Raw genomic sequence first — 14,751 nt, 5'->3', positions numbered from 1 at the left:
AAGGGGGCCCTACGTTATACTAATGAACTGTTGTGGTCTAAAACCAGGCGTTTCAGTTTCATTGTCAAAGCCCTGGAAATAAATATATTTAAAACACTGGAGAATAAATGTCAGTCAATAAATGGCAAAACAAAAAGTAGCTTTACATTATTAAAGTAAATTATGTAATTTATTAGTTACTTTGAACTTAGTCACATTAATAAGTTACTTTGAAAAAGCAATTTGATTACATAAATTGTGTTACTTGTAGTGCATTATTATTGTGATCGCCAGTGATGTTGTCTCTGCTCGGGATTACTTCCTGTTGTCTGTTGTGATCACCAGCAGTGTTTCTTGATTGGAGATTACATTCTACCGAACTACAACTCCCAGAACTCTTTGCGCTCATCAACTTCTGACACAGCTGGCAATAATTCGGGGACACACACTCACAGCTGTAGTTCATGATGCACTGATTACAAGGACTATAATACACCTCACCTTCACTCACACATTGCCAAGTCTTGTTTCCATTTTGAACATATACGAAGCATTTTTTCTGGTTTGTTTCGCCGTGTTATTTTATTTATTTATTTATTTATTTATTTATTTATTTATTGTATTTTTTATTCTTACTTTGTTCCTGGTTTCATCTGTATTTTGACTTGTCTACTGGATTACCTGTGTGATACTGTTTTGCTCCTGATTATGACCACTGCCTGTATGACCTCACGGTTAATAAACTGCATTTGAATCCACAAGTCTTTTATCCGCATCCATTTTGTAACAATTACCCTTATCTGGTCAGTAGTAACTTTTGTAAAAATTTCAGTTAGATGATTTATACAAATTACAATGCTGTTGTGATATTTTTTATTATTATTGTTATTATTATTTCAAAAACACCCTGGTTACATGATTTCAATTTTTTTTAGCATATCATTAGCCTAAACAAACTGATATTAAACTGTGAAAAGTTATTATACAAATTGGCTACATTAACTTAATATCCTCAACTAAATATAATTAGAAGTTTAATGAAAATAAATGCTTCATATTTTTTTTTAAATTGAGGTCAAAATAAATAGCAGGAAAAGGCAACATAATACAAATACAATGTGCTAACAAAATATGTGTGTTGTATATATTTTATTCCAAAACTGTTTTTTTGCTATACTAATTACAGTTTTTTTCCCTTTGTTATAGGACATCACAACTGAACATCACAAATGGAACTTGAACCAAAATCAAGACCCCCTTTCGACCATCAGCCTACACGTCTATGGCAACTGACTTCCATAGAACTGACTTAAGTGTATTTATGAAGGTAAGTCTCTTTTTTTTTGAAGGCGAGAATAGATCTATTACAGTGCTAATTCTTAACAGTATGCAGGATCTGGCTCTCCTTATTGATTTAATTTTCTTGTTATGTTGGTTAGGATGCCAGCTGGCAGTAATTCGAAACACCAACTGTTTTTATTCCTTTTACCCAGTAAGTTGGCCAAAAAGGTGCAGAAATGTAGCTTTCACCGCAATACTCAACAATGTTTTACATAAATGAGAAACACTGTTAAAAAATTAGAGATTATGTTCAGGATTTTTAGGTAATTTGCTCCTTATTTTATAATTGTTCAAGAAAAAGTGACCTGAAAACAAATCTTACTGAGTCTCAGTCTGATTAAGACTAATGAGAGAAATTGGATTTGATGATTTTATTTTGATGATATCATTATTTAATACTGGAATGATTTTCCCTAGAAAAAGTTTTCCACTCTACAATGATTGAACCTATTTAAGAAAAATGGAAAATGCTTAATTGTTTTAAATATGTACAGTAAAACTACATTTATTCAGTTTAATTTAGGATTGAAGCAGCTAAGCAACAAAATGTGTTATAATCATCATTTATTATTATTATTATTATTATTATTATTACCAAATTTTAATTGCAATTTTTATTATGATATAGAGACATACAATTTACAGGACTAAATTAAAAAAGAATAAATGTAATGCATGTGTGCCTGTATGTATAGTAGTTGTATAAATAATAATAATAATAATAATAATAATAATAATAACAACAACAATAATAATACATTTGGTCACAAATTACCAAGAAATAATAAAATAATAAAAAAAATAAAAGTAATAATAATCATAATAATAATAAATTTGGTCACAAAATTCCAAGAAATAAGAACAACAACAACAACAACAACAACAACAACAACAACAACAATAATAATAATAATAATAATAATAATAATAATAATAATTGTATTATTATTAAGTCTGCCTTATTGCCCTCAGTGATCAAATTGGATTATTGATTAATTGTGCATAATTCATGGAATAAAGTATAATTATATTTTAATAATAAACATAAATTAATTGTTTTTTTATTAATTAATTTGATTTAGTTTTTTTTATTGAGAGAAGAAAACAACAGATTTATACATTTTTGAAATCATTGTTATTCGCAGCTCTTGTTTGATGATTAAGCATGTAGTCAGGCACATCTCTAAATGCAAGCCGTCAGTCAGGCCGACTCCTGCACATTAACCTGCTCTCCAGTCACAACACAAGCAAACTCCTCTGAGTGACATGTTGTCAAACACAGGCAGTCAGAGATTAGTCTGCTCTTATCTGCATAGCTGAGCTGCTGAATCAGCAGTGTGCAGCGCTAGACTGAGCATGCTCTCAGGACTGAGGGTGCCAGTTGTTTATCTCTGCAGGATGTTAGTCAGGGCCCCCGGGAGCAGGGTTATGGAACAGGCATGTCTACTAGAGCTTCTAGTGGAGTCCTGGGTGTCATAACACTGACTCATGACCCAGTACTGCACGAGGCCACAGCATCACGCATACATCCTTGTTGACTCAAAAGTCCAGTGTGGAGAGACGGGCTCATGAAATAACAATCACAGTATGAAAGATGAAAGCCATCCAATCCTCCAGCTCTTGCCTTTCCTCAAGACTATCAACATGATCTGAAACCACATAACTTCTGCCAAGCAGCTGTTAAGGACACAACCAAAAGGAACTTGAAAAAAACTGTGTAGTCCATTTTATGATTAAGAACAAAGTTTTACTTTTTTTTTCCTTTTAGATGACTCTGAGTGAGATATGTTATGTAAATACGCACTTTATAATTTATACTATTAACCTTAATGTAATCTTTTTTAAATGTTAATTTAACATACCTCTACTGTAGGTCCAGTGAAGTTAAAATACTTTATTTTAGATGTAGTATCAGCATGTTTGTGCTGGCAAGCTAGTGTGCTGCAAAACAGTTGCAGAATTTGCGTTTATAAGATATAAACATCAGTATCTGGTAGTTTGTCACTTATGCCTAAGTGAATCAACATTTTTTGATTGGTCAAATCTTGACCAATAAAATGCTGTCTAGTATCTGACATGTACCGCCCCTGCTAGACATTTCTGAATTGCTTTTGATTTGATGTGCTTGAGCTTAATTACTCTCACTGCCAGAGCTGTGATAAAACAAAATGTTATTGGGTGTTTTTTTTTTAGGAAAGAGCTACTCTATGACCCACCCTATGTGTTTCGGTTGAGATTACGTCAAACATTGTATACAAATGAATACAGATACAAAGCACTTTACGGGACCTTTAAAAAAGATTATTATGAGAAAATAATTATTAAAGTCCACATGAAATCAACATTCACAGTGCTTATTATGCTAGTGCACACTGTTATTCTTTAGTAGAACAATTCATTTGCGCAAGTTAATCCTCCCAAAAACAAAACAAAAAACACATTTTGTTTAATCATCAATCAAAGTCTGACCATTTACTTCTGCATTTGTAATTGCAGTTGTTGGTGTTGATGTAAGTTTGATGGTTTCAGCCACAATAATCTCAATCATTTCCCTCTTACCATTGGTTTGCTATGAGGGAATGATACACAAAAATAAAGCCCCGCCCCCTACTAAGTGCAACATACTGAAATAAGTGCAACATACTGACATAAAAGTCTCAGCAGCTTTCAGTTTGTGGGCTTTAACTTATAATTAATTTTTAAATAAAAATAAATAAAATATTTACTAGTACATTGAAAGTTTATCTATTATAATTTTCTGATGGGGCATCATGGTGGCTCAGTGATTAGCACTATCGCCTCACAGCATAAAAGTCGCTGGTTTGAGTTCCGGCTGGGTCAGTTGGCATTTCTGTGTGGTGTTTGCTTGTTCTCCCTGTGTGGTGTGGGTTTCCTCCAGGTGCTCTTGTTTCCTCCACAGTCTAAAGACATGTGGTATAGTTGTATTGAATAAACTACATTGGCTGTAGTGTATGTGTGAGTGTGTATGGGTGTTTCCCAGTACTGGGTTGCAGCTGGATTACCATTTGCCATGTAAAACATATGCTGGATAAGTTGGCGATTCATTTTGATGTGCCTCCCCCTGATGAATAAAGTCGAAGTAGAAGGAATGAATTAATTTTCTGATGAACGAGCACATATACTTAATGGCATTTTTTTCTTACATTTCTATATTTTGTATTAAAATATATTAATAATATAATATTTTTATATAATACATAATATTTGTAAATTGTAGCTGCAATCAATTTCCCAGAGATGGGTTGCAGCTGGAAGGGCATCCGCTGCGTAAAACATATGCTTGATAAGTTGGTGGTTTATTCCGCTGTGGCGACCCCAGATTAATAAAGGGACTAAGCCAAAAAGAAAAAAAGGTTTTTTAAAGCATGGCATAGGTTAAATTCATTTATAGAAACATTATTTAAAAATACTTTAAAGTAAAACTTTTAATTTGTACCCTTACACTTATGAAACCGGACTGACACAGTTTCAATTTACTAGAACTCCTATGTTGACACAATCTACATTGTAAAAGTGCTATATAAATAAAAAAGAATTGGATTTTGGGAAAGGTTACTTGTGCGTGCTAGAGAACAGTTTCTGAAAGTTTACTCCAAGTAGATTTTTTTCTAATGAAGTTATATTTCATTAGAATTTTATTATATTTATATACATATTCTTCTTTTAATACATTTATTATTAACTAGCTTTCCAGTTTGTATCACATTTGAGAGGGTGTCATTCGGTGATTCGGATTCATTCGGATCATTCACACTTGTCAAAGGAACTGGGAAATGGGGGTCAAACATACCTGGGCACAGTTTGGATAGCCTAGTGTGAGTACACCCTCAGACTCAACATTGCATTTCTTGCAGTGTGACTATTGTGGATGTGCACATTGCAATATTGATGATGAAATAATATATAATGCAGCCCTATTTATAGGGTTGAGTGTCATACTTGGTTAAAGATTCATATGTAGAATAAAACTAATAAACATAAACCTAACACTCCAGGCCTGAAGAGAGCCAGTGAAGAGATGAGAGTTCAGTTCATGAAGCTCTTTTCTAATAAGCCGGTGATCTAAATCTGGTGTGTTAAAGGGCACCTATGATGCAAATCATCTTTTGTAAGTTGTTTGGACAGAACTGTGTGTCTGTATGTATAGTGTGTCCACAGTCATCTTGGGGTGACATAAAGACAATAAGTCTCTTTTTTTCATTTCCTAACATTAAAATAGGACCCAAATCCTTCCCTTTTTGAGGCCCAGCACAACATAATGTAGGAATGCAGTTTCCTCGCCCACCGAATTAATTGACAGGCACGTATTAACATGTTTCCGTAGTAACACGTATATTCATATCAAAAAGACAGTACGTGCACAAAGCAACCGTGATTAAAAGATCCGTTCAGCTCTCTGTAATCATCAGTCATTATCAAATTTGATTAAGAATGATTTTTACAAGTTTAAAATCAATTTAGTGCATGTTTGTTATGAATTACAGCGATTTTTACCGTATTTATCAATACAGCTGCTTGCAAATACAATTGCAAAAGAAGACGCTTCAATCCCGGTTTGTGGATATTAAATCAGGTTTATTATGTAAATTAACATAACATATAACCATACAGCAGTGAATATTAGCGTGTGTCCTGTCACCTGTGCAAAAACAGTGAAAAGCGAAATGTATGTGCTGTGTGTGTGCATGTGCGTGTGTGTGTGTGTGTGTGCGTGTGCGTGTGTGTGTGTGTGTGTGTCTGTGTGTCTGTGTGTGGCTCATCGTTGCAGAAAAGCTTGAATTTACTCCACAACAAATACATCAAAGGATCATTGGAAAAGTTCTAACTGTAGTTTTTCTTACAAGCGCTATGTGAGATCTGCTTCCTTCATGTCTGTCACTGTGCTGTTTATCTGACGCAGCCGAGGCAGAGATTGAGGCACACCCTGTCAGGCACATGGGAATGGTGGGCAGTTAGAACTAGCATTAAAGGCACAGGCAACAAAAACAGCTACATTTTGAGCAGACAATTCCAATATTTGGTACAATAAATAATCTGATGGATGTTTGGAGCTGAAACCTTACAGACACATTCTAGAACCACAAAAGATGTGTCTTAAATCTGGAAAAGGGGGTAAAATATGTGCCCTTCAAATTGCATACAAAATATGTAGAATAATGAGTTCCCAGAACTGAACACCTCTGTGATATAGGCTTTGGTCTTTAGCATTCTGCACTTAAGCAATTCTAACTCTCATGCTAGAGATAGCAGTTCAAATCCAGCTCAGAGTGGGATAAGTAGAACCAGAGGGGTTAAATCTGCCTGTCAGTCACTTTTGGGTTTCAGGCATTGGACTGGCAGATATGTTTTTAGAGGGCTGAGTTTAGGAATTAGATTTGGAGATTAAAGGGATGAAGATGTTCTGAAAGTTGCCACTATTTCTACTAAAACAGAAGTGGTCCGACTGTTTTGTTTAAGATGCTGATGGACCAAGCTTTCAAACAAACCATCAAGACTACCATGGCCAAGTTTCTTCCTGCATGTTGTGATGCCAGATCCACACAGGAGTAACCACGCTACTAGTCAGAAGGACCTTCGGTGTCCGAGCCACTAGTCTGTTCCTCATTAGCAGTGTGTAGATTGTCCTTATCTCTCCTTATTTCCTCAAGACCTCGGCACCCTTGACTGGTAATAAGGGCTTCTCTTTTTCACGCTTGACCTTTTTTGCTGACCCTGAATATAAGCTGCTAAGCGCTAATTTCATTATTGGGTTAAAGGTCATGATACCTGTGCTCTCCGGGCCCTGCTCTAATCAGCCGCTGTGTAATAGTGAGTGTCCAGTTACACCCCCTGTCTCTGATGCTAATGGCTGCGCTTGGGGTCACAGGCCAGAGATCAGGGGTCAGGTCAAAGAGCTGGGAACTTGGGGCGATGCGATCTATGCAGTAAGACGGGTCATCCCAGATGGTGAGAAGTATACTTTTGCTCCAGAAGCCATCTAATGGGTATGGAAATCGAGCAATATTAGATTAGCACATGGTGCATGAGAACTTAAATATGCATGTGAACTGGATCTGAATCATAGAATTTTAAAGTTTGGTTTTCAGCTTAAATCATGTTTTTATTTTCACCATAATATGTAAGATTTATACTTTTGTTATTGTAAGATACTAAGACTTTAATTAATGTAAACAAATGTACCGAACATTCAAATGGTTAGATGTGTTTAATGTCTTTTAAAGAATGCCCAACAAGACCGCATTATTTGTTTAAAAACATCAGTTTAAAACAATATTACAATCATTTAAAGTTTATCATTGTAAAAATGGCTGGTCTACTTGTTTTTATTTTTTATTATTGTATGTAAACAGTCTTGTTTTATAGTTTTTTTGATTAATTAAAATTTTTAAACATGTATTCAAAATGAATTATACTACTACTACTACTTATAATAATAATAATAATAATGATAATAATAATAATAATAATAATAATAATAATAATAATAATAATAATAATAATAATTATTATTATTTTTATTATTATGTATCAGGGGTCACCACAGCGGAATGAACCGCATATGTTTTTACGCAGTGGATGCCCTACCAGCTGCAACCCATCTCTGGAAAACATCCATACACAATCATTCACACACATACACTATGGACAATTTAGGAGGAAACCCACGCGAACGCGGGGTGAACATGCAAACTCCTCAGAAAGCGACTTTCTTGCTGTGAGGCGACAGCACTACCTACTGTACCACCGCATTGCCCAATAATAATAATAACAACAATAATAACAATAATAATAATAATAATTATTATTATTATTATTATTATTATAAACAAAATGAATGTCAAAAATAAATAAATTATTAATAATAATAATAATAATAATAATAATAATAATAATAATAATAATATTAGCCTGTTAGTAATAATAATAATAATAATAATAATAATAATAATGTTTTGCTGTTTGTTTAGTCTACTCTATCTTTGGTAAATAAAAAAAAGTGTCTTAAAAAGCTACTGACTTCTAACTCTAGTGTACTTTGAAAGTGGATGATATACTGATAACATGTGTAAATACACATTTAATACATGTTTAGCTGTATTGAGCTGTCAATTATTACAAGTTGATATTATATATTATTTTACATTAATTAAAGTATGCTTAAATAAGTATGATACATATTAAAATCTAATACCTAATAATAAAATAATATTGGTAAATATTTAAAAAGGTTTAATAATATGAAGTTCAGATAATTTTTTTTCAAGTGCCATCTGAAATTTTCTTCTAAAATGAGCGTTTTTCTTAGCCTTCCATGTTTATAGTCAGCTATTTTACTTTAAAGGCATTGAAAAGAATATGTCTTTTACCAAAAAAGTGCATTACTGAACATGTATGCAAGAGCCTGAAAATGGCTAATTTTAGAAGAAAAATTCAGATGGCACTTGAAGGGTTTATTTTGCATCTGAACTTCATATTGTCCTTTAAAAAAAAAAAAAAAAAATAGTGATGATGAGTAAGCTGAAATGAAATACAATGTTTTTTTGTTTCTTGCTTCTAGATAGATCTGACTTTAGAAGAGGATCTCTATGAAAGTCAGTCATGAGTTCAACCAGCATTTTCATGTAATTGCAATCCCTTCAAACTGCAGATGTCTGAGAACTCTGAACACATGTAAAGCCACATGTTGCCCTATAAACACTGCCTCTCTGAGTGACTGCCTGTATACTGTCAAAACAATATTTGCTCACACACCTTCAACATTTCTCACAACATCCCTTACATTTTATTCATTATAGATTAGAAAATGGTAAATGAAAAGAAGAGTTAAAACTACATCTGAACAAATTCATATTGATTATCTCACAGATTTTTGAGATATGAAACTAATCATGTCCTGAAAATATAACTGCTGTTACTGTAGATTTAAAATATTTTCAATCATAAATGTTATGAGGGATTAAACATAGCATCAATTTAACACAACTATCCTCTTAAATTTAAGTCTATTATATAAAAGGTACAGCCCTTATTGTTTTCATTATTTCTACAACAGTGTGTCCACAGATTCACTCATTCATATGCAATTAAATCAATGCAAATATTATTTTAATAAGGAAAAATTACTTTTTTTTCAATCAAAAGCATTATTTGTTATCTCATATCAAAGCAATGGTGGTTTTTAATGTGTCACAGATTTATAAGATTTCGAAGTTGTGTTCTCATTTTATGTTAATGCTGTCAGACATGCATTAAAATGTAATAAATCAGCCAATATCAGGGACAGCTTATTCTCTTAAAAAAAAGTTGACCATAGTGTATCCGTGTCCGATTAAATAAATTAATTGATGGATTTAATGTATTTGATAGCTAAAATTGCTACACATTCAGGTTTTCATTTTCAATGACAGATGTGTCAGTTCTCATCTTAATCATCGTGCCTGTTGCCGCAGTCAGATGAATATTTGATATTATACAGTGTATTTGTTGAGAAATCGTTCACAAATGTAATCTGTCTGCTAACATGAGAATGTGTTTTGAAATGTTGAAATTATTTTGATTGATGTTTAGTGTCTAGGGACATTGACAGTAAGTGATGCACGGTAAATAGCATGTGCTGTATATATGTACAGTTGAATTCAGAATTATTAGCCGCCCTTTTAATTAATTAGTTATTTTTTATATTTTCAAAATTATGTTTAAAAGGGCAAGGACATTTTCATAGTATGTCTGATAATATTTTTTCTTCTGAAGAAAGTCTTATTTGTTTTATTTTGGCTAAAATAAAAGCGGTTGTTAAATTTTTAAACACTATTTTAAGAACAAAATTATTAGCCCCTTAAGTTAATTTTTTCAATAGTATACAGAACAAACCATCGTTATACAATAACTTGCCGAATTACCCTAACCTGCCTAGTTAACCTAATTAACCTTAAGCCTTTAAATGTCACTTTTAGCTGTATAGAAGTGTCATGAAAAACATCTGATAAAATATTATTTACTGTCATGGCAAACCAAAATAAATCAGTTATTTGAAATGAGTTATTAAAATTATTATGTTTAGAAATGTGTTGAAAAAAATCTTCTCTCCAGGGAAAAAAATAAACTGGGGCTCTAATAATTCAAGGGGGCTAATAATTTCGACTTCAACTGTATTTATTTATTTATTTATTTATTTATTTATTTATTTATTTATTTATTTATTTATAGAGAATAGTTGTAAGGCTATATCGAAACAAGTTGAGAAATTTAGTTCATGTTCAAGTTTTTTTTTTTTTTTTGTCCCACTTCACTGTCAATATTATGTAAGATAATTTTAAAATTACTGTATGTACTGTATGTAATTAAACAACTATACATACAAATAATGTTGGGACACCCTTAACCCCAATTACGGCCTGTAGTCCCCTGCACTGAATGTCAGCCAGGTTCAGGCAAACCTGAACAATATTTTTCCGGAGTTTAAATTTTAAACCAATATTGGATTTTAAACCAATATTTGTCCAAGTTCCAGCTTAACAACTGCTACGAAAATGCTTACTGATCTCAGAACTAGCATGAACACATTCATGGCTCACTGAATGAACCAACAGACATTAATGCTGTTAATACTGTTAGCTGCCAAGACTCAAAGCATGAGTTCTACTCTTCTGGAAGGGGCTCACTGTAAAACTCAAAACCTTACTTGAAACTTTTCTTAATCTACAAACTAATGAAGATTAAACTCTAACAAGTCTTTCTTTTAACTTAAAACACCTAAGATAATTTATAATGTCAACATTCTCTCTTCCTAATGCAATCCCACTTAAAATGAGCTGGGAACTACACATCCACTACCCAGCTAATTACACCATCACTATTCATTCATGCTGTCAACGCGAAGTTGACTAAACATAAAACAAATTAAGTGTCCAAAAAAATAAATGATAAATTACAATACAAGAATTATGTTGTTTCATTTTAAACAAGTATATTGAACAAGTAATAAACACTCACCGGCCATTTTATTAGGTATACCATACTAGTTCCAGGCTGGACCAACTTTCGCCTTCAGAATTGCCTTAATCCTTCGTGGCATGGGTTCAACAAGGTACTGGAAATATTCCTCACATGTTTTGGTTCATACTGACATGACAGCATCACGCAGTTGCTGCAGATTTGTCGGCTGCAAATTCATGATGCGAAATTGGATCGTGAACTAGTGACTGTGGAGGCCATTTGAGTACAGTGAACTCATTGTCATGTTCAAGAAACCAGTCTGAGATGATCTGTGCTTTATGACATGGCCTTAGTTTTCTGTTCTTAGCTGACAGGAGTGGCACCCGATGTGGTCTTTTGTTGCTGTAGCAAATCCGCTTCAAGGTTTTCATGTGTTGGGCTGTCTGAAATGCACTCCTGCATATCTCGGTTGTAATAAGTGATTATTTAAGTTACTATTGCCTTTCTATCAGCTCAAACCAGTCTGGCCATTCTCCTCTGACCTCTGGCATCAACAAGGCATTTGCTCACATAGAACTGCAGCTCACTGGATATTTTCTCTTTTTCGGACCATTCTCTGTAAACCCTAGAGATTGTTGTGCGTGAAAATCTTAGCAGATTAGCAGTTTCTGAAAAATGCAGACCAGTCCATCTGGCACCAACAACCATGCCAAGTTCAAAGTCACTTAAATCACCTTTCTTCCCTTTTCTGATTCTCAGTTTAAACTGAAGATTGACCATGTCTACATGCATAAATGCACTGAGCTGTTGCCATGTAATTGGCTGATTAGAAATTTGTTAAACGAGCAGTTAGACAGGTGTACCTAATAAAGTGGCCGGTGAGTGTAAATATATTTGCTAGAGTATAAAATGAAAATTTCCTCAGTCATCATAGTTGGTTTTTCCCTTTAAAGAAAAAAAAAAAAACGAATTAAAAATCCTACCAACTGCGTGAAAAACAAAAAAAAAAAAAAAACATTTTGAATGCACAGCTGTTGGGTTTGGATTTGGTTTTACCCACATTGTCTCTCTTCCTATGCATGGTTGTGTGAGAACAAAACTGTAATGTGACAGGACATGCTCCATCGCATCTTCCCAGAATCATGAGTGCTCAACGCAGCAGGTGTCTAAACACTCTGAGTATTTCAGCAGGACTGTTTGGGCCATGAGCAGAGCTTGCGGTCTGGGCTGTAGAGGCGGTTTGTGGGTCTCGGCCCGTTCCCTGCCTGTGTTAATGAAGTGCTGACATCTGTGCCCAGACTGGCTCTCTGCAGGGCCAGCTCAGGATTGATGACGTGGTCACTGTGGAGAGAAGCTGTGGCTGCTGTTTGGACTTATGAGTGATGGACAGGACCTGCTGGTCTTCAGCTCATTGGCTGTTACCTACTGTTTTTGGAAGATCTCAAACTACATGAAATAAATCTATGCTTAGAGATCATATCAGGGAAAGAGCAGTTCATTTTTAGTTGTGCCTAGTTTGAGAGGAGAACACATTATTAATATTATTAGACTGAGGAGTTTTAGTGTAATTTAAAATCTGTTTAAATACTATAAATGCTATGAAATAACGAAATAACATGTTATACTGTTGAACAGTTCAACATAAATTTCAAATTACTAAAATAAAAAAAAAATAATAACAAAAAACTTAAACTTATACAGTGCACCCGGAAAGTATTCGTTGCTTTTTACCTTTTCCACATTTTATGTTACAGCCTTATTCCAAAATTGATCAATTCATTTATTTCCTCAAAATTGTACACACAATAGCCCATAATGACAGTATGAAAAAAGATTTTTTTTTTAATTGTTGCAAATGTATTAAAAAAAAAAATTATACATTTCATCAAGGATTAAATAAAAAAAAATTATGAATAAAAATCTCATCTTGTTCTTGTAAACACAATCTTTATAAAAACCTGTGTCTCATCTTGTTTTCGTGGAATAAGTGTCTCGTCACACCCCTAATATGTATGCTACATAATGTAAACTAACTGAATATATATATATATATATATATATATATATATATATAAAATGCATTACTTAAATACTAAAACCATTGCCTAATTGCATAATAAAACACTGGTTATACATTCTTTTAAACATTGTATATTTCTTATTTATTAAATTTGTACATACAATTTATTAATATTGGATATTGTATTTTTGTCATTATATAAAAAATAATTTTAATAATTAGCTTTTTATTTCACTCAAATGCAGTTTCATTTAAAAAAAGAAAAAGTAGAGTAGAAAAGCTATTTTTGTGTTTTAAGACACTCCTCCTAATTTTAACTTTAATTTTAATCACATGGAAAGTCCCACCCCAAAGTCATGTCATTGGTTGAGCCAATATTGTAGTGTCTTTTAATAAAGCTGTGGTTACACTGCACCGTTTTCCCCATTTACTTCCATTCATATGTACACGAACACGTTAGACAATAAATGCAAGCTTGTGCGTCAAGTTTAGCAGTTCCCTGTGTTGGAAAGATCAAGCTTGGTGAACTCTGACATGCGAAATCGCATCACGTGATTGCTTGAGTCCAATCAAAGATCAAACATCAAAAAAATATGGATCAATCCCTCACTTTTTTACTGTCTAATCATCTTGTTTAATCCCGATCTAGTGTGACTGGTTTTAGCTACACTGTGCATAAATGCTTGTTACTTAGAATACAATGCAAAATGCATATACAGGTAAAATTGGAAATATTTATTTTCAAATGAGTTTTAGTATTTAAAACATGCTTTAAACTACTTATACAAATTAGTTAAATCAACACAAGTCTTAGGGTTTTTTTTGGGGGGTGGACAATATAATTGTTTTATGTTCAATCCAAACTTAAATCCACTTAAATTAGTGAAAAGGATTTAGTTAACCCAATCGATTGTGTTGGGACAACATGGGCTTATTCTAAAATGTAGCTTTATATACATTTCTGGAGATCGCAAATTATTTAGCCAGAGGAACATTTGGCTGCATTTCGTCTTTAAACTGAATGTTACGGGGTGGTATGATGCCATTTTTTTTAGTTAATTGTGATGAAGGGGTTCGAGTCAGGCGAAGAATGTTTCCAGAAAGCAGGTAACACAAAAACAAAAGCTAAAAAATAAAACAAATAATTAAATAACAAGGTGAGAATGTGGAAAATACCAGGCTGCTCCATGGCTTTTCTTTTTTTGGATTTCTTTTCAAGATGCTGTCGGTTGGGTTTAGGGAAGACAGTTGGGTGAGGGGATCGGTGTGTAGGTCAATCATTGAGTCAGTCGACAACTGCCCCTGGTGGATTTACGCAAAAGAGCAGGCACAAATGCCACTCCCAAGAGAAATTTAAGATCTTAAAAGTGTATACAGCAGTCTCTAGTGGATTCATGAAAACAAAAACTGCAAAAAAACGTAGCTCCTTGATGCACTCAAAAAATATATTTAGT

At 33.4% G+C, this 14,751-nt stretch overlaps 1 protein-coding gene across 31 annotated transcripts in view; it reads left to right on the top strand.

The window, feature by feature from the left end:
* LOC137488526 (uncharacterized) overlaps positions 1-14,751 on the top strand; it is a 250,769-nt gene that overhangs the window by 67,001 nt on the left and 169,017 nt on the right. For all 31 annotated transcript variants that reach the window (XR_015516863.1, XR_015516893.1, XR_015516889.1 and 28 more), the window contains one exon: positions 1,186-1,306. Coding sequence is in view for 4 of the 31 variants with exons in the window: in XM_087295865.1 (XP_087151991.1) it covers positions 1,262-1,306 (45 nt within the window). In the remaining 27 variants the exon portion in view is untranslated. The remainder of the gene's footprint in view (positions 1-1,185; positions 1,307-14,751) is intronic.

This window comes from Danio rerio, chromosome 19 (genome assembly GCF_052040795.2).
Source record: "Danio rerio strain M-AB ecotype USA chromosome 19, GRCz13ab, whole genome shotgun sequence".
NCBI classification, from domain to species: domain Eukaryota; kingdom Metazoa; phylum Chordata; class Actinopteri; order Cypriniformes; family Danionidae; genus Danio; species Danio rerio.
Note: the sequence above shows the minus strand (reverse complement) of the source record. Positions and strands in the feature narration are given on the sequence as shown.